Raw genomic sequence first — 24,180 nt, forward strand, 5'->3', positions numbered from 1 at the left:
GCTCTGAAAATTCATGACCAATGGTCATAAAGCTTGTACGTGCCAGAGCCAAGAAGTATGGCCAGGGCTGCCTGATTCTAAGGTCCACACATTCCCTTCTGTGCCTGGGTTGGGATGGGGGTGGGTAGGTGGGGTTGGAGGGGAGCCTGGCAGCAGGCTGACCATCTAAATTCACTGTGCTCTACAGACGCATGTCACCACCTTGATCCTTGATCTTGGGCAGCCAGTGCTGAACCACTAGCAAGAAGGGAGCTGACAAAAAAACCAAACGTCTTTCATGTATTTCTTTATTTGAACACCAAATAGGTAGAGAAAATTGTTTAAGGTGCTTGAGCATCCCACTGGATTCTTTACTTTCTTTAAGGTGCAAAAGAGGTTTACAAGTGTGTTTCATTAAACAAAGCAAAGCTGCAACAAAATAATCACATCAATAATAGTATATGCGTCGGCAAAGGGCATATTAATCCATCAAACACAATTTGGCATGTGAGCTTTTCCCCATAGAACAAGAGCTCTACACTGAAGAATTTGTCGTGCACAAAAAGCATTGTTTGTAAGCTGTGAGAGAACATGAACTGGCATAATGTCACTTATTAATTCAAGTCTCTAGGACCAATGACCTCTCTGTGAATGCAAAGGGGTCCGTGCCTCAGGCACCTGCTCATGGGGCTGTATGTGGCTTCCAGGGTACACAGCTCTGTAAAAACACTGAAGATGGGTTTGAAACATGGCAGCATTTACATATTTAAAAAGTTCAGGCACATTTGGATGCAAAAAAAAAAAAAAAAGAATAGAAATTTTTCTTGAATCTCTGAAAGACAGTGCAAATTGAAGTGCCATAATAGAGGCAGCAGGTACTTAGGAAACAATTTTAAGTGACTTAGAAAGAGGCCACACTTGCTTTAATCCAAATGGAAAGGAACTGCAGTTAGAAACAGAGATAACACTAATGAAAAGGTGGATATTTGGGACCACAGTTAAAGTCATTTGCTCCAGTTGAGAGTAAGTGTTCAGGGAGTTCATCCCGGAGGTGATGATGTCATCTGGACCATCCTCCCAAGACTTGCACCAAAGAGAATCACGTTTGTCTCAGAAGCTATGTATGACTCTGTCTTTCCAATAACCAGCTTCCTGAAGCAAATTTGCCTGTGAATATCAGACATTACTGTGGTCCTAGTGATCGCTCCCGGTATCCACAGTCCAACTCAGAGTTGGGAAGTATGAATAGGAAGGGATTTGGAACTGGTTTCATGAACCAGTGGCCTAAATCAACGGCCATTTCAGTGTATAAGATTTTAACGCAAGAACATCTTAATGGGATCAGAAGTAAATTATCAGTAAGTCCCTTATTTGTTCAGCCCCCAAAAGGCATAGGATATGGCATGGTTAAACATAGTTGTAAGGTTAATAGGGAAATCTAATCAACGACTACACTTCCTTAGGGGCTGGATTTTGCAACCTACGTAGGGTCTTCTCTTTGGATGAACTAGCCTCTCTGATGGTTGCATGACAGCATGGCAGGATCATTACCGCAAGCCTGGAGCTAGGCAACGGCTAAAAGAAACACAGACCACTAGCTGTTCCCTGGACTGGACTGCAGATGCCACTAGTTCTTCCCTGGAACTCAAGCTGCCATTATATCTGAATGGCTGTCAGATACAGCCACTTATTTGTGGTTAACAGGGCACAAGTGAAATACTGAACCCTGGTGCATACCCAGTGCGCCAAGTATTGATCTGCTTCAAAATACTTTCAAGACTCTTATTACGATATTTCCCATTCTTCAAATTCCTAAACCCACGTCCCCACCCTACCCTCACCCACCCACCCCACCCGATCCACCATGGCTTTCAAACTTTAAATTGTCTCAGAGTGGGGGGAAAAAATACAGCATGTTCCCCACACCCGAGAGTAGTGTCAGCGGCAAAGTACCAGCTGTCCATTAGTGGCACTTCAAATAAGAAGAGACTTTAAAAATTACTTGAAACTCCCGGGCTAACATACCAACCATCTGGTGTCCTCTGCCCCATTTCAAACGTAGTAGTATCTTAACATGAATACAAACATCTCAGATGAATAATGTAAAACCCTCCACTGGATTATTGTTTGGATTTAGCTGGTATTACATCACCTATAGTTCTAGAATTTTTTTTGTTGTTTTTATTTTTTTTAAAAGAAAATCTAAGTATAAACATTAAAAAGAACCCACTGACCCATTCACTACTGTCCAAAAATATTTATGTTTTGGTAAAGCAAAATTAGCTGCCCTGAATAATTTTCCTTTTCAGGCATAATCTCTGCTACATATGATTGTCTATCATTCAGGATCCAACAATAGGCATCTGGATTAGTGCTATTTTGTCTACTGTGGATATAAAAGTTGATATGAAATGTGATCTTCATTTAAATGAATAATCACCAGGCCTTAGGCATCAATGACTACATCACAAGGTAGTAATACAAAAAAAGTAAACATTTTTCCTTGGTTTTGAATGTTAACCCAGTCAAATTAAATCCAGAACAGAATTACTACATTCAATTGTCTGACAAACAAGCATTGCAATTTCAAAAAAATATATATTATACTATATAAGGTGCTTCTTAAACAAAAACAACAGAAGAATTATGTTCTAAACATTCTTACTGCCCCCCAATTTAGATGCACTTGTGAAAACAACTTTTTTTTTTTCATGGCCCTCCCAGGTTCCCAGTCCTTTGGTGATCACTGATTGGGTCATTGGAAATGGATGAAATCCACTTTTGAGACAGGCATCCCAAGAGAAGCCCTAGAAGTTTGGCTGGGTTGTTGGCTAACGCATTGCCTGTCACTGGGGTTTGAGTCAACAGACAATGCGGTCACCAGAGGAAACCAAACTTTCTTTTTAGCTGAAAAGGGGAAATAATCCATAATTGCTTTAGAGAAGCAAAGACCCAGGGAAATCTGCCCTGTGTCTGGAGTAGGCCTCTCTTGTTTAGCCTATAGGTTTAAGGATTCCTATGGCCCAATTCTGGGCTTGCTCTCTTGGCTTATGAAGGTTAATGAAATAGACGCTAGGGAAGTTTGTTTGTTTGTTTTTCCCTCAAGGCCAAACCCTGATTTTTGGATGAGCTCTAAACAACCAAGGGCAGGTGTGGTCTGACCAGGCCCCAGGCAGCCTGAGTACGGAGCGCTCCAGTCCTGGCCCTGTTCCCCCGCCCAGAGTGTGCCTCCAACCTGGGCCATGTGGGGAAATGAGGAAGAGAAGGACTGCCCCATGGACCCCAGGGCAGCCCCGCAGTGCAGTATGGGGTCTGCCAGTAGCACTCCTAAGTGGCTGCAGCCTGTGGCAGGGCCACCCTGAGCCTCACAGTTTTATCCAGTTTCTGCCCTGCTTTCCTCTTTGGTCTCTAGTACCTGCAAGAATCATGCACATTTACTATTAAGCCCACTGCCCCAGGGCTAAGAGTGTCACCAGTGTACCTGCTCATTTAAACTGCCCTTGGTCATAGCCTGGGCACTACACCTAATTCACCGTGTAAGTTACACACCAGGAAGAGCCACGCAGAGCGCCCTCTGCTGGTAAGAGTGAGATCACACCAGAACAGGTCCTGAAGCCCATTTACTGCAAGTCCTGGGGGGAAAGGGCTGTCTTTTATAAAATGGAAAAAAAAACAAGAATTTATCTCTCACAAAGGAACTGCTGTGTGTGGAGGTGACTTAACTGGGAGCAACTTGCTGTTTTCCATGGGTCCATGGGAAGCAAGAATTAATTGGAACCCATGACCTATACCTAGTGCTCTCAAAAGCTAATGGTAAAGCATTCAGCAAATCTGAAGGTGCGGTGTATTTAGTTGACAAAGTTTTGACAGTTAGGGGCTCTTCTTTCCCTGTGTGCATCTTGTATTCCTATAGGGGAAGTGGGTGCACAGCCACCAGATATTCTGCTACAGCCATGCAACAGAGCAGAAGCTTTAAGGTCTGACTTTACTAAAATGATACGTTACTGTAGGAATACAAGAGGATGTTATAAGGAACCCTGGACCTAGCTTTCTCCGAGTCAGCAATTAAAGGAGCCACTTTCAATTCTTTCCTGTGGCTTATGCTTAAATAAGATCCATTAAGAAGTGCTTCACATTCACGGCGGTGAAACGTCCACGCTCCAGGCCTTGGGTCACAAGTAGCTAAAGTGCACAGCCATCTGAGCCCAGCTCGTAGACGGAGCTCAGCCACGAAACGCTAAGGGAATCCTCGTGCTCAGTAAGGTAGCAAAGGGAGAGAGAGAGCTGTTAACAAAGAAAGTAGCCCTGGAATAATCCCTTTGGCTGTTCCCAAAAGAAGGTGTGCCACTTAGAACCGAGTGAGCAAATGAATGGCCACCCATATTAGAAAGCCAGCGCTGGGTGCATGCCAGAGTGCGCGCAGGGGCAGAAGTCGGCTAGAGTGATGCATGATGTGGATAAAGTGCGACAGGGATTCTCAGAACCCTGGGGGAGCCGCGGAGCTCTCAGACTGTGGTGGGGAAATTCTCTGCCTCCCCGGTGATGTAATACGTTTGCAAGGAATGTGATGAAGTTGAGCCGGCGGTGGCCAGCTGGCTCTGGTTCACGTCCTCTGTGGGTGCGCTCCCGAAATTGGCTGGGGCGTGCAGGCGGTGGGCATCCAGCATCTCCAGCAGCAGGTCGTAGAGAGGCACCACATTCTTGCACTTCATGCTGTACAGATGCTCCATGCCTTTGTTACTGTGGGCGGGAAGACACAGACAGGACCACTTTAGACGATCCCCAGATCCAGGACTGCTGAAATGCCGGGGAAGGGCAAGTAAGAAAAACCCCAGCGACACTGATATGCCAACCTTTCTTCCTATTTAAAGAGCCAGTTTAGGATTTACTATGCAGGTGAATTTCTTTCCCTCTATCACAATTACATCTAAAAAGAGAACAGATGAGATAGGCTACCAGGTAGGAAAGAGTTTTTATTTTTTAATTTAATTAATTTATTTTTAAATTGTTATTTTTTGTTAATTTTTCTTGGAGCAGATTTGCTTTACAATGCTGTGTTAGTTTCTACCGTACAGCGAAGTGAATCAGTTACGTATACATATATCCCCTCTTTTTTAGATTTCCAGGAAAGAGCTTTTTAAACGTGCAACAAACCGGTCAAGAAGTTCCCTTGCTTCAAACTGTTCAGTTGCTTCCCATGTAACTCAGAATAAAATCTAAACTTCTGTCCGTGCTATGCAAGGTCCAACTGACATGGCTTGTCCTGCCTCTCTCCCTAACCCACTCCCTTTAACCACCCTAGTTTTCATGCTGGCCCTAAAGAAACAAAGCAAGACTCCCAGACTCAGGGTATCTGCCCTTGCTGTCCCCCCACCCGCATGAACTTCCCCCAGATCTTCGAATGCCACCTGCTCTGAAAGGCCTTCCACGACCCCAGTGGCATTCGGCTCAAGACCCTGCAGGTTTAGCCGTTGGCTTTCATGTTACTGTTTTTCTCCCAGCACTATGACAACCTGATATTCTCCTATGGATGTATGTCTTGTATGTATGTTTATTCTTGTTCCATAAGCATGCGCGCGCGCACACACACACACACACACACACACACACACACACACACACACACTGCCCACCCACATCCCAACACACACTGTGCAAGTTCAGTGAGGGGCTGCAATTTGTCCATCCCGTAGGTCTCCAACAGTGGCAAGAACATGGTAAATGCTCAGAAAATATGGGCTGGATGGACCTATAGGGAAATGCATGTAAATGGTGCTTCTCCTTTTACCACTCTTCCCCCGACCCCCAGCCCCGTCCTCCACCAGCGACATCTCTGCTCTGTCCCCACAACACTACCACCAGGAAAAAAAAAAACAACTATTCTCTAGATTGATATTTCTTTAAAAAGAATCATGGATCATGAGTAGACAGACCAAGAACATCCTAAAAAATATTGGCATTTTCAGTAGGGAAAGTCAGCCCTAGCTGGAGACGTGCCATGGAAACAAAGCATCAAAGTGATTCGGGGCATATGACACAACCACCTAAATTACGTTTTCCAGTGGGATTTTGTTTTCTTGTTTTTGTTTTAATTTAAAATGCTGTTAAAGTTAAATGCCCCTGGATCTGACACCGTCTTCCTCTTGCCACCTAATGAATCACATTTACCATCCGATGAAATCTGGTGTTAAATGCTCTGAATAACAACATATGGCTGGGGCCAAGCTTAACACAACAGAGTTCCGTGATTCAGATTGGCTGTAATGAGGCACCATAATATTGTTGGTATGTGGGTGGGTGTGTGTGTGTGTGTGTGTGTGTGTGTGTGTGTGTGAGTGAGAGAGAGAAAGCTCAAAGCTTGCAACAGAATAGCAACTTCTCTCCAGCTCGTCACACAATTCAAACAGGAACTCTCGCCGCCGTGGCCCTTGGCCATGTGTTGCCAGTAAAACTAGCAAGGCCTGTATATGCAGTGCAAATATACTTGGTATTAACTAATTAGGCTGGCTAATGCTGACAAGCAGTTAATGGATCTGAAAATCCGGCAATTCCTACCAACAAAAAAAAAAAACCTTCATCTGTGATACATGGTTTCTACGTCAGTGAAATTCCTAGCTTGGAGTAGAGCTAATACATTTTCTTCAAGGGGAAGGTTACTCTCTCGGTCAGGAAATTTGGTAGGGGATTATGTTATTCTGATCTATCCCCCTCTTCCCTATGTGTAATATTCATCAAAAGAAATGGATGGGAAAGGACTGAAAATGTGTACTCCAAATGCAGTCACCTACTCAACTTGGCCAATGTGAGTCCTTCATCTGTGACACAGGGATTCTTGGGGACTCCCTAAGAACAGAGACTGCAGTCACTTTCTCCCCAACTTTGGCAAGTGAAAGCCATCATTTGTGAATTTCAAATTCATAGGAAAAACCTCAGGTAATTTGTTCATTCATTCATTCATTCACTCATTCACTCAGTAATAATGTTGTGAGCATATACGACATGTAAGACTTCATATACGGCACTGTGGGACATACAAAGAAAGAAAGATACATTTATTTTCTCAAGAAGCTAACAGTTGGCAAAGTTATCTCCAGAAAAGGAGGCACCTGGGACTTTGATGGGTTGAACTTCTTGCCATTTGACTCAGTCTCAAGGTCTGAAGACCCCTTAAAAATTAATCGAACTCTTTCTAGACACCTTGGCCCTTCCCTCATAGCCACTAAGAAACAGAATCTCTTTTTCATTCCTGGGGTTCTGGTGTAAGCCCAAGGTCATAGAGACTTCATCATGCAGGAGTGTCATCACTTCACCTCACTGTTGTGGCCTTTCTGGAGTAAAGAATCCGATACTTTCTTCATCTCTTCCCTGCAGGCTGGGTTCTGTTCACGGGAATGGTACCCACTAAGCCTCTGGCCAGCCATTTAGAATGGAAACAAGGCCACTTTTACCTTCTGGCACAGAAAGACTCTATTTCCTCTGCTATCGTCCTTCTATAGAAAATATTTATTGAGTAGTTACTACGTGCCAAGCCCTATGCTAGGTGGTGCTGGGTACACAGAGTAAGCAGAATGGGTTGTGATAACTGCCTCAGAGTTTACAGTCTAATGGTGTTGAAAGATAAAAAATGAGCAGTAACCATCAGGAAGGACAGGGTATAAATCTCACCTAGGTGTTAAGGGTCAGGAGATGCTTCCTGCAAGGAGTCGTATCTAAGCTATGATAGATTAGCTTACTGTTCGGAAAGATTCACTCTCTGTGCCATGTGTCCATGATCCTTGACTTTGGGCTGTCTCATGTGACTTGCTTGGCCAATGGAATGTTCGTGGACATGACTTAACTAAAAGATTAAAATGCACTTCTCCAAACAGACTCACTTTCTTGTGCCTCTGCCATCAACATGAGAACATGTCCCAGCTCTCCTGTGGCTACAAGGAGGGCAAGAGGCACACGGGGTAGTCACCTGGCCAACCTTCAGGCCTGCAGCTAGAGGCAGAGTCTCCCAGCTGTGCCCTGCTTCCATCAGCTGACCCGCAGATGTGTGCGTGAGCCCAGCGGAGGTAAACAGCTGCGCAGCCCATCTGCAGCCTGCAGCGGAAATCCCCCTCGACTCAGAGAACAGCTGATTAGGGCTACAGCCCAGACTACCAGGAAGTCCTGAAAGTTAAGTAAGGCTAGAGCATAAGAAGGAATATAAGCAAAATAAATGGATTTATACTTTCATCTAAAAGCAATGGGAAGCCATTTCAAGGCTTTAAGTAGGAAAGCAATGTGATAAGATTTGGTATCAGAATGATCACACTGGCTCTACTGTGGAGAATGGATTAGAAAGGCTCTGAGTTGAAGACAGGGAGAAAGGTTAGGCAGCTGGGGCAGAAATCCAGGAGGAGATGGTGGTGGCTTGGGCGAGGGTAATGGCCACGGGGGTGACAAGAATGGATTGAGAGGGATGGAGGAGTCAACGTTGACCGTCCACAAGGCGTTTGGAGCCGGAGTCTCTCGTTTAGAATTCCCACTTGTTAAGTAAGGACAGTGCGACACAGGAACAATAATGGATGTGCGCAGTGCTTTCCGAGGACGAGCGTGCTCGCGGACTTCCCCTGATTGGCTGGGGCCGAGCGAACAACCAGACGGGACCCTCCTCCCCTGAGCTGCTCGCTGCACACTCTTCCCCGGCTTAGGATCTTGCGCATGCGCCAAACTGAGCGAAAGTATCATCTCCTCTCTGCAGGCTTCCCTGACACCCGCCCACACCCCAGGCTGAGTTACTGCCTCCCTCTGCTATCCTCCCCACAGCCTTTATGCTATGTGCCGGGAACCGTCCCGAGTGTGTTATCTGTTCTCAGGCGTCAGCCCTTCCCGGGCCAGCTGTAGCATATTGTTGGGGGCTTGATTGCTTTACCTCTCTCCCATGGGAAACCCAAGGACGCCTCACCTCATGTGCCTGATGTGAGAGAGGATGAGGAGAAGCTGGGCCAGACGCCGGTGCTGTTGCTGCAGAGTCAGGCCCGCTTTGGCCATCAGATGGATCAAGGTGTCTGTGATCTTGTCCAGGACACGGTGGATATGGTCCTTCTCTTCCAGAGACTTCAGGGTGCTGGACAGAAATGTGTACACTCCTGAATGTGCAGAGAGAGAGTGAGAGAGAGAAACTCAAAGAGGATGAGGTCCGGGAAGCTGGGCATGTGCGTGGGACGTAAGACTGAGCCAGTGCCCCGCCCCCCACCCCGCCCCCGCCCGGCAACGGGGAAGTTCGAGATCTGTTCGGTCCAGGCAACCATGCAAAATTCCTTAGGAATATACGTGTGTGAGAGCACACGTTTAGGAAACTCATGTGGCCCCCTGTGTGGGAGCCAGTTTCCAGGATTTGTCATCAAGATTCCCTGGAAAGGCACTGTTCGCCTTGGGGCCATGGTGGTTGACACCAGCCACCTCTCCTCTGACACGCCTGTCACCAACGTTATCCTGTTAACGCTGGTGACAGCTCCACGAAGGAGGCATTATTGTTCCTTTTCACATGAAGAAAGCGAAGGGCAGAGAGCTGCGTTAACCTGCTGAGCAAGCTCGACAGCGTGGAGCCGAGCTGAGAACGAGCCAGTGTGCTGACTCCACATCCGGTTTTATAACGGAGACGCTAAGTTAGAGACACATGACCTCTCGGTGAGGTGCACAGAGAGAGCAAAAGTGATTTGCTAAGTGACTGACAGGCAATTTTTAATTTGCTGTTACAGTTCAGGTCAGCTGTGGGGCCTTCGTACTTTTCATCCTCAGCTGAAAGGTTTATGATGCGAGGGTAGAGAGGACCCCGGGAACTGCTGTATTTCACTGCCAGGCATGTTTTTTTGTTTGTTTTTTCCCCTCTTGCCTTTTTTCTGGTAATAACTCCTGCTCTCGGGGCCGCAGGTAGACTCAAGGCTGAAATTAGACAATCAGGTCACTCTGTCCTTTTGGATAGTATTAGCCCCAAGATAGACAATCAGAGCTTTTTCTGAGCTTGTATATGGAAGTTGTGGGCGGAAGTTCCTTCCTCTAGGGTGGAGGCACTGGGAATATGAGAATGTGGGACTTGTAAGCGCCATCTTCCAGGTACGTGGAGCTCGCCCTGCAGAATGGAGCCCAGTGACGACCAGCAGAGGTGATAGTTACGCGGGGGAGGCAGGAGGGGGGAGGGGACGGAAGGGAGAAATCCTGGTTCCTGTCATAAGGTCCTGGTTCTTACTTTTTTCATTTGACCTTAGAGCTTCCATAATGTCCTTTCTAACACATGACTCCATAAATCCCCTGTTGGCTTAAGATGGTGTTAGTTGGGTTTCTGTCACTTGCAACTGAAAGAATCCTGACTCTTTGACTTAAGTTGTGAGCTCAGCCCACGGAGCAGAGGAAGGTGAGTGATTAAGAGGTGAGAAGTACTGAAAGCAAAAGGAGGGCAGGATGGAGTATTCTTGTCTTGGGACCACAATGATGGCTGTTCTATCAAGTAAACACTGTGGAAATCAGCTCATCCTACCCAAACGCATCATCTCGCAGGGTGCAGATGACGCGGTATTTTTCTCAAGATATACGTCTATTTAGCAACATTTTTTTTTTGGTCTTACGAGCCCACTGGCCCACCCATAAGTATATTTCTTCTCCTCCCCTCCCCCCCATCCTCACTGGTATTTTCAAGTTAAAGGCCCCCAAGTTTATGAATCCCCGGCTTTGTACTTGTAACGCAGTGACGAGTTACTGCTCACACAGCAGCCTGTAGGTCGGGAATGGGGAAAACACCCACAGAGAGGAACTTACAGTAAATACAGTTGTAATTGCCTGGAATGGAAAAGGGCTAATATTTAAAACAAATACAACAATAGCAGAACCAGAATGGTCAGGCTCTTGGCTTACGGGCAGTAGAATAGAATAATGTAGTTTTGATACCCGGAGGCACTCTGATACAGGGGAAATTGAGCACAGAATGAGTAAGCAGCGGACAGGCAGTGGGATTAGAAAGAAATTGCTGGATTACTTATGTTCCATGTGGGCTTCTGATAAAGACTGTGTCCACTAGAAAAATGGGCAAATGTCTAGTGGCCTTGGTGTTGGCCAGGAGGTAATGGATGGCAAGGGAGGTGTGTGCCAGTGGGCTGGGGGGGTCAGGGGCAGCCTCTCCAGAGCCCCACGGCCATGCCTCTCCCTGCCCTCATGTCATCACACACATTCTAGCCTCGCGTCTCTCAGAGGCCCTGCGTCTGGCTGGATGTCCTGGGAACCTGCCCAGGCCACAGAGCTGAGTTAATCCAACTTGGATGATGTGTTTTCTACCAAATTCCTTTTCTGTTACCACCCAGGATGCTGGCCTCGTTCATCAATAATCCCATTCTTGTTCATGGAAACCACAGAACCAAGGAGCTTCCATGTCCCGCGTGGGAAGGTGACACTCGGCAGCACCTACTTGTGTGCACAGGGTGAGGGCACCCTGTGCAGAATCACGGGCGTCCTGAGGGCCCGCGTTGCACTCTGCCCTCTCCTGTGGAGGTAAGAGCCTTGGCACTCAGGCTCTGGGGAGTGTGGTTTTCCCTTGTGCCACTGGTTCCCCATCCTCCCATGGGCTCCCCCCTCCCGCATGCTCTCATTGAGAACCTACTGTGTGCGGACAGTGTGTCATGAGATACGGATTCCAAGCCTTATTTTCTTTTAAGCATTAATGTCTTAAGAGCAGCTATTGCCTGTGGAGGAAGGATTGTCTTCACACTGTCTTTCGGGATGCAAGCCATTCTCAGAACAAGCCTGTTTTTCTAGTCCTGTTTTGGCACCAACACAGCTTATCATCTCATCCTTGCGAGAGGCTTCCTAGCCGTGCAAATATACTTCGAAATAAATATATAGTCCTGTTGAAATGCCAATAATTGACAACTGCAGCCATCTTCCTTTGGGGCTTTTCTGGCAAAACATGTGGTCCGTGTTTGCTGCCTTTTGCCCCTAAGGGGCCGGTGGAGAGAAACAACAGAAATCCGAATTCCCAGAATGCTTCAGGTGCTCTGGCAAAAGCCAAACAGGGTTCCCGGTAATTTCCATATCCCAGGTGGTCCCTGCCACCCTGGACAGCTGCGCCAGTGTTCCCAGCAGCACGGAGCCAGTGATCAGACAGTGCGAGCCTTCAGAAAGAGTCTTACAACAAGGCAGGCTTTTGCAACTCCGCAGGCTGCTCCAAATCCCAAAGATGGAAAAAAACAATCTGTATGTCATTATCCAGTCTTGAAGTGCTGTTGGCAGATCTGAGCCTCTACATATTCTGAATCTTGCAGCCAACATTGGGAGCTTTTAGGAAGAGCCTATGGAGAAAGCGGGGTGGCAGAAAGAACGGGGAGCGGGACTGCATGGGCCCCCCATAGACGCGAGATGTCAGCCTCTCTCCCTCTCTGGCTCTCAGTGACCGTTGCCCTTGCTCTCTCCCTCCTTCTCTTTCTCTGCTTGGACACTCTCTTCCTTCTTTCCTCCTTTTTGCTCCATCCCATAGGAACACCCTTGCTACCCCTCATCACTTCTCCAGATGATGGAGTCTTCTGGAGGCTGGAAGAATGCAGATATGGATACGGTAGTGCATGTGACTGTGTCCAGAGGAAACAGTAGCACAGCCCAGGGTCCTGCTCGCCCGGCCACTGACCTCCACTGAGGGGCACGCCTCACTGTTCCCGGAGAAGTGAGGAAGGCTGAGGCTCACCAGATGCTTGAGGACAAAGTTTCAAGTAAGGCCATTTTCTTTTTTGTCTTTTCCAGAAGGAAGAATGTGACAACGGACCCTGGGACAGTCATTCCATCTATAGCAGCTTGACCAGAAAAGCAAAGGGAATGACTCAAAGGAAAGAGAGAGTGAAGAAAACTCCTCAAACCCACGGCTGTAAGTGGTCTAGGCCAGAAAGCTGCCGCTCAGCTGGAATAAAAACGAGCTGCTTTCTGGATCTGGCTCACGGACGACCCAGGGATTCATCGGTAGGTCAACCTTGAAGGTGGGCTGCTGGGAATGGCTTCCACAGCCAGATGGTGTGCGCTCATAACTGCCTTCAAGGCTGACAGTTTCATGAGCACTGCGTCCATTTTAGCCTTCACCTCTGACTGCGGCTTCTCCTCCTGGGGCTGCTGGTCCTGGTGGGGTGTTGGACAGCTCGTGGCCACTGAAGCCACTTAGTGGGAAGGGCTGAGCTGGATGTCCTATGCGCGGGACAGTCCCAAACAATGAAGGATTATTTTTTCTTTTTTTTTGCGGTACACGGGCCTCTCACTGTTGTGGCCTCTCCCGTTGCGGAGCACAGGCTCCGGACACGCAGGCTCAGCGGCCATGGCTCACGGGCCCAGCCGCTCCGCGGCATGTGGGATCTTCCCGGACCGGGGCACGAACCCACGTCCCCTGCATCGGCAGGCGGACTCTCAACCACTGCGCCACCAGGGAAGCGCAGGAGCCTTCTTTTTGTTAATTATGTCTGTAATATATTAAGAAACAGCCAGGGTTCTGATTTTCCTATTCTTCAGTCAATTACTACCTTTCTGAGGTCAAGAAGACAGTCTGAAGAGACACGTGATGGAAAATGTGCAGCGCATCTAACACGAAGGGGTTTGTTCACAAGGTTCCACGCGGAACTCCTAGTGCAGGTGAGCTAGCCTGGTCTCAGGAGGCCTTGAGGGTTTCACTTTTTTCCCAGAAAAGGCAGGTTAAAACATTCTGGCTGAATTTGTTTCCCTGCATCTCACCTTTTCTCACCTGGCATTTCAAAGACAACGGAGCAACAATGCAGAGCAGAGAGTGGCTCTTTACACACGTTGGGGCAGATTTATTTTCCAAAAATGACCACAACAGTATCTCCCATCCGACATGTGTCTCTGCGACGTGATCTTGGCAGTCCTGTCATGGAGATGTGCGGGTTATGGCCCTCCCTTGAGTCTGGGTGGACCCATAACTTGCTTGCAATCAATAGAATGGAATAGAAGTGACGCCACCTGGCTTCTAAGGTATGACATGCCTGTCATACAAGGCACAGAGCTTCTGCCTGTCACCTGGGACACTTGCTTCTGGAGCCCTCACCGCCTTGTAAGGGCTACAGTGCAACAGGAAGTGAAGGAGCCAAGGCCACAGATAAGCATCCCAGTGGACAGCTGCAGCGGATGTCCCAGCCAACAGCCAGCATCAGTCGTCGGTATGGGAATAAAGTCCTTTAAGATGTCTCTGGCCCACGACTATCAAATCACTCCCAGTGGATGACCCTCACCTGCGGCCCCAGACATGGTGGAGAAGAAACAGTCCATGCCCTCTGTGCTCTATCCAAATCCATGATTAATAGAATCCAAAGCTTTTTTTTCTTCTTTTAGCCATTAAGTTTTGGGGTAACTGATTACACAGCAGCAGTAAACAGAGCACACCTGGATATCTGCGCCAGACATTCAGGGAGGAAAATGACCCAGGACCAGCAAGTTGGAGACTAGACTCCTGATCCGGAACATCGTGAGACGAAACAGCATTTGAATACTTCCTGCTCCACGTTATGAATCCTACTGTGTCTCAATGCCTTGGCCCAGCCCTGACCTTCACTCTTGTTAGTATAATGGTCAGGGCTCAAGCTCATCCTATCAGACCCTGTACACAGTTAACAATTTTCATAGGAGGCCTTTATCCCTAACAACTGCCCAGCTGATTATCAAAATATATGGATCTTCCCTTAACTGGCAACCTCAAATATCTGCACCCTACTTTCTTATCAGAGAATAAAACACTCAAATTCTGGGCTTCCCTGGTGGCGCAGTGGTTGAGAGTCCGCCTGCCGATGCAGGGGACGCGGGTTCGTGCCCCGGTCCGGGAGGATCCCACATGCCACGGAGCGGCTGGGCCCGTGAGCCATGGCCGCTGAGCCTGCGCGTCCGGAGCCTGTGCTCCGCAACGGGAGAGGCCACAACAGTGAGAGGCCCGCATACCGCAAAAACAAAAACAAAAACAAAAACAAAAACAAAACAAAACAAAACAAAACACTCGAATTCTCAGTTGCATAATCTTTATCGAGTGCTGGTTGTGAGAAATAGACCTTGTCGAGATGTGCCTAAAGGAGGGATTTTGTGTGGAACAGCTAGTCTATTTTATTTTATTTTTATTAAAAGCCAGTGGAGCTTATAATAGAATGTGTTCCCTTTGCTTTGGCCCAGCAAAGGAAACTGAGAGCCAAATTTGTGGCCCACTCCTAGCAACCGTACAGATGGACTACTGTGTGCTAATCTGACTCCTGGATTTATTATTTTCTTCACATTATTTTCCTTTTTTTCAGATTGGGTTAATTACTGCCTTACTCCCTTTGCATCACATGAACTTTAGTCAGCCATTTCTAATCCTCTGTGGAATAGGCAATGTATAAACAAAATAATGGACCGGACGCCCCTCCCTCCTCTGCCAAGTTAATAAACTGAGTTAGTGTGAATACAGATGTTTATAAAACATCATTAAACGTTCATCTGAATTAACTGCGAAGCCAGAAAAAATGACATACGACCTAAGAATATATAGTTGGTTGAATGCACATGTTCACATCATCCTGAGTTGAACAGCACTATTTAAAAACCCTGTGATGAGCAACACTGGCTACTGTGAAGTGACGCCTTCTTGTGTGACTGTAAAGTCCACCCCTTCTTGGTGCTGGTTTGCATGTTTATCTCCAGAACCACAAAGATTCATATACACTTTTTCCCCCTTCTTCCTAGAGAGAAAATCAAAATGGCAAAACGGCTGATAGTCTCGCTGATTATTTTGAAAAAGATAATTAGTGTCCAAAATTACTATTTCAGAAAGATAAGTGGACATGTAGATGATACCTATTCTTTAGACGTATCAGTTCCATCATTTCAAGTGAGCTCTACAGTAGATAAAAATTGTGGTGAAAAAGTATCACATGACTGTGACAGGCTTATCTCATTTCTCCTTAATAGAGCCTTGGGAAAGGACATATTACCTTGCAAAAAGGAGACACGGAATTCCAGAATTATGGATTTAAGTTCAGTGTTTTTCAAACCATTTTGAGAATCAAAATCCTTTTAAAAGAGTGAACTTCATGTGAAACATTCACATAGTTTATAAACTGAATGAAGTCAAACTTCTCTGATTAAAGTGGGAGAAAGGGAGAGGGGGAGACTGGAGCCTGCTCACCCAGCGCCCCCTCCTCAGCCTCATGTCCCCATCCTCTGGTGACCAGAGGCACCTTTTGAAACATGAGGCTCTAGCAGAAGGTTTCAAAAGCACTGATCTCGGGACGATGCAAAGTCAAGCCACAGACTGGGAGAAAATATCTGCAAAAGACACCTTTGCTAAAGGACTCTTAGCAAAATATTCAAAGAACTTGAAACTCAACAAAAAGAAAACCAACAACCCAATTTAAAAATGGGCAAAAGATCTGACACTTCACCAAAGAAGATACAGAAATGGAAAATAAGTATATGAAAAGATGCTTCACATCATATGTCAGTAGAGAACTGAAAACTGGAACAACAATGAGATACTGCTACACGTCTGTTAGAATGGCCAAAATCTACAACACTGACATCAGCAAATGCTGGCAAGGATGTGGAGCAACAGGAACTCTCACTCATTGCCGGTAGAAATGAAAAATGGTGTAGCCACTTTGGAAGACAGTTCGGCAGACTTTTACAAAACTAAACATACCCTTTCTATATAAGCCAGCAATCACGCTCCTTGGTATTTACCCAAATGAGTTGAACATTTATGTCCACACAAAAACCTGCACATGGATACTTATAGCACCATTAATCATAATTGCCAAAACTTGGAGGCAAGATGTCCTATAGTAGATGAATGGATAAACTCTGGTACCTCCAGACAGTGGAATATTATTCAGTGCTAAGAAGAAATGACGCCACAACTACTGAAGCCCACATGCTGCAACTACTGACGCCAGCACACCGAGAGCCTGTGCTCCACAACAAGAGAAGCCACCGCAATGAGAAGCCCGTGCACCGCCACAAAGGGTAGGCCCCACTCACCACAACTAGAGAAAGCCCACTCACAGCAACGAAGACCCAATACAGTCAAAAAAAAAAAAAAAAAAGAAACGAGCTATCAAGTCATCAAAAGACATGGAAAAACCTTAAATTCATATTACTGACTGAAAGGAGCCAATCTGAAAAGACTACATAATATATGTTTCCAACTACATGGCATTCTAGAAAAGACAAAACTAAGAAGACAGTAAAAAAAAATATCAGTGGTTTTCAGGGGTTAGGGAAATGTGTGGGTTGAATAGTCAGACCACAAAGGATTTTTAGGGCAGAATGTCCTAAATGTCCTAAATAACATACAGAGTGGAAACTCCTCTGTACAATACTATACTGATGGATACATGTCATTTCACATTTTTTAAAACCCATAGAATGTACAACATCAAGAGTGACCCTTAATGTAAACTATAAACTTTAGGTGATAAAGGTATGTAAACGTTAAGTTCATCGATTCTAACAAATATCTCTCTCTGGTGTGGGATTTTGATAATGAGGGAGACTGGGGGTGGCGCGGAGGGGGGCAGGTTACATGGAAAATCTCTGTACCTTTCCCTCAGCTTTGCTATGAACCTAAAACTGCTCTAAAAAATAAATTCTACAAATAAATAATTTTGTGAATTTTTAAAATTGAAGGATAGTTGATTTACGATGTTGTGCCGATCTCTGCTGTACAGCAAAGTGACTCAGTTACACACATAGACATTCTTTAAGTAAATAATTTTTAATGTGAAAAGGCCCCCTACTGATCCACTCATTAATTTACTTGTTGGGAAACAGAGGCTCAGAGAGGTTAAGGAACTGGGGCTAGTGGATGCTACTGCTGGGAGGGTTTTCAGACAGAACAGCAAGGCTGGACTTGCCTGAGGTCACCCTGTGGGTAAATAAAGGGCGGAGTTGGGACAAGCACCCAAATACCCCTCACTCCCGGCAGTACTGAAAGGCTACACAAAGAATTTCCTAACTTCACGGTTTCTGAGAAACTGGAAATGACCGCCAATAGCCTCGCCTCCAGAGATATCTGAGAAAACTAATAATTTTGCTGGAATGATTTAAGAGCACTCCAGATTTTCCAAACAAGGTGCAAGATGGTGTGGAGAAGAGGTGCTGGTGGACCCAGGCACCTTCTAAGAGTCTCTTTAATTAAGAACATTTAGCAAAATGTTAACAATGATTACTTTTGTGCAGTGAAATTATGATCACTTGGGAGGTTATTTTTCTTGGTGGCTTTTCTGTATTTTCCAAGTTCTCTGCCACAGGCACGTATGCCTTTCGTAATCTGGTAGAAGAAAATGCTATTGAAAATACAAAATCAAAGTGCCTTTCATTTCTATTATTTCACAAGCTTTGTCAATGCCTGGACCGATGAGAGGGAAACAGAGCTGGTGACGGATATTCCAATGACTAAGGAGCTTGCTGTAGGGATATTACTTATTACTATTTTCATAATATTGCTATCATCCCTAAGGCTGTTCGCATTTCTGAAACTCTTCAAGGTTTGCCATTTCGGCAGAAAAGGGAACTAACAAATTTGTTACTAAAGCTTCGGAGAAAATTTTTCTTAGTTGGAAATACCTGCGACATGTCATCAGTAACCTGAGCTACTTATCTAAGTACAGAAAAGATCAGCTTTGTCCCACGAGGACTGGCAAGTTGGAACGCAAAGGAAGCAGAGCATTAAGGTCTTACTAGAAGGTGCTGAGTGCTTGGCTTTCACTGAACGCGAAGGTTATATTATCTCACTCAGAGTAACATCCGCTCTACCAAAAGTAAGGGCTTCACCATCAAGACGAAAAAGGAAAGGTCGTGTCAGTCGCACAAAGCCCCAGAACCCAGAGCAAATGAAATCTTTGGAGGAGGCAGGTTGTCCTTCCCGAGATGAGTTTTTAAAGGGAGGTTCACTTACGGCCATTCAACCTCTTGCCTTCCTTTTTATAAATATCCCTCAGTAAAAACAGTGGCAAAGGGACCAAAGGCAGAGGGTGAGATACTAAATGCCAACCCTCTGTGCATCCTGACTGCTTAGAATAAGAGCAGTTCACCAGCACAGTGTCTGTGCAAGTCATAAAATTTTAAAATGACGTAACAAGCGCCTATATAGATAACAGATAATCAAATAAACAACATTCTCTGAAGCGATAACTTGCTTCCAAAGGAGTGAGCTTGGGATGTTTGTAATACGATGTTTATAACATGTCCTGTGTAGAAATTCCTGCCTGGGAATTTCACAGCTGAGGGCAGTAGCTGGGCTGCAGGGAGCTGTCTGCATCGCTGCCTCTGAGAGGGATGCACCCACGTCTGTCTTCCACATGCGTGAAAAGGTTACATTTATGTAAAAGTGTAATTTGATAAAGCTTTCTGGGGCAGTAGGCAATATGTATCAAGAGACAATGATATCTACACTCTTTCACCCAGCAAATCCACGTCGCGAAACATTATCCAAAGTAATGATCACAAGCAGGCAAAAGACAATTATAAGAACGCAGAAGAAGCGCTGTTTATAATAACAAAAGCGAGAAGTCACTTGTGTTTAACAATATCAGATTCGTTAAATAAATGATCTTATATCTTCATGAATGATTATGGCAGCCATTTAAAGTCTTATTTTTGCTTATTTATTTATTTTTATTTTTTATTTTTGGCCGTGCGGCTTGCGGGATCCTAGCTCCCCGACCAGTGATTGAAACTGCACCCTTGGCAGTGAAAGCTCAGAGTCCTAACCACAGGACAGCCAGGGAATTCCCCAAAATCTTATTTTTAAAGAGAGTACATGTGTATGATCCTAATTAACATGGGTAAATCTAAAGATGAGTATATATACACACGGTACGAAGAGAAAATAGTTTTGAACACAAATTAAGTGTTAGTCTAAAGTAGGCACTTATAAAGCTAACCTGTATTAATAGGTAGGCACTATTAAGCTCGCCATTTCATGGACCAGGGAATAGGAGCCCAAAGCGTTTAAGTAACTTGTCCAAAGTCATGCTACTAGATAGCAGAAAGGGGATTTGAACTTGGAACTAGAGTCCCTTGCTCTTAACCCTTATACTCTATTGCAGTAACATCCATCAAAACGTCCACATGGTTGCTTAACCTCAGGTGGTTATTTCCCTAATAATATATTTTGTTATTCTAAAATTATCTAAATGTAACATATTTTTTGTAATCATAATTTCATTTTTAAAAGGAACAGTTCTGAAGTCAGAAAGAGAAAAACATATACCGTATTCTAACGCATATATATGGAATCTAAAAAAAAAATGGTACTGATGATTCTAGTTGCAGGGCAGGAATAAAGAGACAGACATAGAGAATGGACTTGAGGACACGGGGTGGGAGGGGGAAACTGGGGCTAAGTGAGAATAGCATCGACATATATACGCTACCAAATGTAAAACGGATAGCTAGTGGGAAGCAGCCGCATAGCACAGGGAGATCAGCTTGGTGCTTTGTGACCACCTAGAGGGGTGGGATAGGGAGGGTGGGAGGGAGACGCAAGAGGGAGGGGATATGGGGACATATGTATGCATGTGGCTGATTCACTTTGCTGTACAACAGACACTAACACAGTATCGTGAAGCAATTATAATCCAATAAAGATCTGTTAAAAAAAGAGAACAATTCTCTTTTTATATCTGTCTTTATCTTAAGAGCGTGCGGTCCCTGAGGTAGAAACTGCCTTACTAATCACTGCTACCATAATCACTACTGGTATGACCACGAGGTCACTTTGATGGAGCATCCCTAGGGTCCAGGGAGCAGTCCACATGGCTCACTTCATGCAAACTAGTATGTAGGAACTACTACTACCTCCCATTTTACAGATGGGGCAACTAGAGGCAACTTTTCCTTTCCAGCATTTAATGCCTGGAAAAGTAGTAAATCCTCAATAAATGGTAGTTAAGCTAACATAAATCCATGGATATCACTCAGTTCCGTGGGGGTATTGCTGTCTGTCTCATATGCCAGAAGAAAAACAAAACCTAAAGAGTAGATATAAAGTAAAAACTCAGAGAAACTAGAACCGAGGCAACCTCAAGCTACCTCAACATTCAAAAGTAGCCGTACCCCCTGGGGGAAAGTGCTGAAGGAGTCTGAGGCTGATGTGGTGCCCAAGGACCAGGACCCCATGGGAGAGGCAGGGAGTTTGTTTTTCCACCTTTCTTTCAACCCAAGAGAAGCAGTCAGATGTAGCCGTGGGCCCACACATGAAAGGCTAGGCCCAGAAGTAGGTCTTCCAACTAAGTGTAGGGGTGTTTGGTTTAGACTGAAAACTTGACAGCCTGACTTTCCATTTAAATGTTTCAGGAAGCACACATATTCCAATACGGCTTTTACTTGTTCACTGAGTATCATGCAGGAAAGGAAAACCCCATTAAAAAGCAATATTTTATTTCACTTCTGAGCTCAAGAAATGAGTGGGATTTTGTTGCCGTTTTCTCATGGTCTTCTTCAGTTCAAGTGTCAACACACATTTAGATTTATAGTTCAATGTGCCAGGCATGAGGGCAGAGAGAGGGCATCTACGGCCCTTCCAAATATAGGGCCTGAGTGTAATTCTTGTCCTATGATTAGAACAGGGAGATCCTGACACCAAAGTCTCTGCAGGATATTAGATCACATAATATTTTCCCCCTAAAAAAACAACAGATTATGATAGTAATGATGATATTAGCTCATATTTTAAAGCTATCTTGTTATGTCATGACAAATCCTTGAGTTAACAGGACAGTTTAGAATTATTATTTCTATTTTATAGTTGGGGAGACCAGTGAAGAGCGGTCCAGTGGCTTGATGAGACCCTGTTAGTTTAATGGTGGAGTCAGAACTTTCCCTCTTGCCTTCTGACTCCAGCCAAGTCCAACTCACCCTAATGACTCAGTTGAAGCATTGGTGCTCAGGTAAGGACCCTGCTATCCATCTCTGCGGACACTCTGCTTCCCTTCATCATGACATTCTCTTATCTCATGACATTGACATGATCTGTTAATTGCCTGTGTCCCCTGCCCAAGCCAATGTGTGAAAGACAGGCCTCCATTTCCTGTCCCCAGTGCTGGGCAATGTTCTCTCTGAGCACCAGCAGTTTCTCCCCACAGTTTGCAGAATGGTTCACTTTATCATGTACTAGAGAACTAGTTTAACTTCGCAGACATTTCATCACCTACAGCAGTAGTTTTCAAACTAATTTCCACACATTACTGAGAATTAAAAGAGGATTCTCAAAGGTCCTTAAACTGGCTCCTGGCCTTTTAAAATTGTACACTTTAATCTTAACAATATTCTAAACAATGTCATTAAGACATTAATTTCAGAATGTTCTATGTCAGTTAGATCAAGAGTTCTCAGTCCTGGTGAGACTGAAGTCTTGGTGGGAGCTTTAAACAAACACCGATATTCACGGTTAACGAGATCGGAATCTCTGGGAAGGGTCCCCGCAACAGAATTTTTTCAGAGACCCCCAGAGGATGGAAACGTGTGGAGTATTGAGATGGACCCATCTAAATAATCCATATCATCTTTGACTGTTTCCTAAGTTACATATTTTTCACCCGTGCTCATGGTGGCCTCAAGTCTAACAGTTATGTCTTAAGTATCTCAGAAAAATAAATGCAGAAGCAAACAAAATACATAAATGATGTGTTCTTGCCAAGACAGGGTGCTACAGAAGCAAAGGTTTTGCCATCCTTTTGAACACAGACAAGGGGGGGAGAACAGGGTCCTCACAAGAGGCTTGGTAGACTAGCAGACAGAGATCTGCCTCAGCAGGCTGCAAAAAGCAACTCAGTTTCTGCCAAAACATTATTACCAGTTTGCCTTTCAGTCTGTATTTAATTTGTGAATTTGTTTTGTATGTATATAAGAGCTATGAACATGGAGTTTACACTCATTCATTTACATAATGTGATTATTCATATTTAAGCAACATACAAAGAACTTTTTTTTTTTTTTTTTTTTTTTTTGCGGTACGCGGGCCTCTCACTGTTGTGGCCTCTCCCGTTGCGGAGCACAGGCTCCGGACGCGCAGGCTCAGCGGCCATGGCTCACGGGCCCAGCCGCTCCACGGCATGTGGGATCTTCCCGGACCGGGGCACGAACCCGTGTCCCCTGCATCGGCAGGCGGACTCTCAACCACTGCGCCACCAGGGAAGCCCCAAAGAGCATTTTAAGCCAGCAGTGGGGTAGTCTGGGGCATTTTTCTTTTTTTTTTTAATGGTCCCGTATATTATTCAAACAGGTAATTTCTGGGCCCTAGAGAATGTGGGTGAAAGTGGTGGTTGAATCAAGGACCTAGGAGACAGCTTCCCCCTTTGTCCATGCTCCTTGGAGCATAAAAGGATGGGCAGCTGCTCCTCCCTCTGAGGTTCTTGAATATGAATGGATAACTGCTCCTAATATCAGGATCATCGCAAGGATTTCCAGTCTCCCAATGGCTCCTGCCTTTGCCCCGTCCAAAGAGTTAAGACCCCCAAGTCTTCCCCAGGTTACAGGCACTTAGCTGGTTCCCCCAGTTCCTTAGAAGTTCCAAGAAGTCTCTGCAAGAAGACGCAGGACCCAATCCACCCCTTCTGGGGCCTGGGACTATTCCACTCACAAGAAGGACATCTTTGCTGTGAGAATGCAATTTTTTTAACCCCAAATGACCTGCGTGAAATCCCACTTCAGAATTCCCAGGCAGGAAGTTATGTATCATCTGCTAAGAAAAACGTGCCAGGGTTTTTGTATTTGGAGAGTCTACAGACTGACATTTACGTGCACACATTATGTGCCATGCAGTAGGTGGTCATTGTTTCAATAGTCACAACAATTCTGTGTGTTAGCTATCATTATTTCCATTTTACACATGAGGCTCAGGGAAGTGGCTTAGCAAAGGGCATCCATCACCGCCTAAGTAAGTGCCCGAGTTGCTTCTCTTGAATGCCTGGGCTCTCTAAGACAAAGTCCACACTGCGCCAAGTGTTCAAGAAACTAACGGAGGCCGAGAGGCTTCAGGCCACACCATTAGGTGGGAGCAAGGAAAGACTCCAACAGCTGTCGACTGCCTCCAGAACCCATCAGCCAGTGAGGAGACAGTGAGCCACTTAGTAACTATCAAGTGCCGTTTATCTCAAAGTTACCACAATAAGCAGAGGCTCCCTGGAGGGGAAGCTTGGCATTATAAAGAACCCAAGAGATAATACTATCAAATCT

At 45.3% G+C, this 24,180-nt stretch overlaps 1 protein-coding gene across 1 annotated transcript in view; it reads right to left on the reverse strand.

Moving 5' to 3' along the window:
• Window positions 1–273: 273 nt before the first annotated feature.
• The window catches only part of ESR1 (estrogen receptor 1), a 252,237-nt gene continuing 228,330 nt past the window's right edge, over window positions 274–24,180 (reverse strand). Inside the window, exons 8-9 of the mRNA XM_032651735.1 lie at window positions 8,912–9,095; window positions 274–4,719 (exon numbers count right to left, since the gene is read on the reverse strand). Of these exons, the coding sequence (XP_032507626.1) occupies window positions 4,485–4,719; window positions 8,912–9,095 (419 nt within the window). The 3' untranslated portion in view covers window positions 274–4,484. The remainder of the gene's footprint in view (window positions 4,720–8,911; window positions 9,096–24,180) is intronic.

The sequence above is a fragment of the Phocoena sinus genome, chromosome 12 (assembly GCF_008692025.1).
Source record: "Phocoena sinus isolate mPhoSin1 chromosome 12, mPhoSin1.pri, whole genome shotgun sequence".
NCBI lineage: Eukaryota > Metazoa > Chordata > Mammalia > Artiodactyla > Phocoenidae > Phocoena > Phocoena sinus.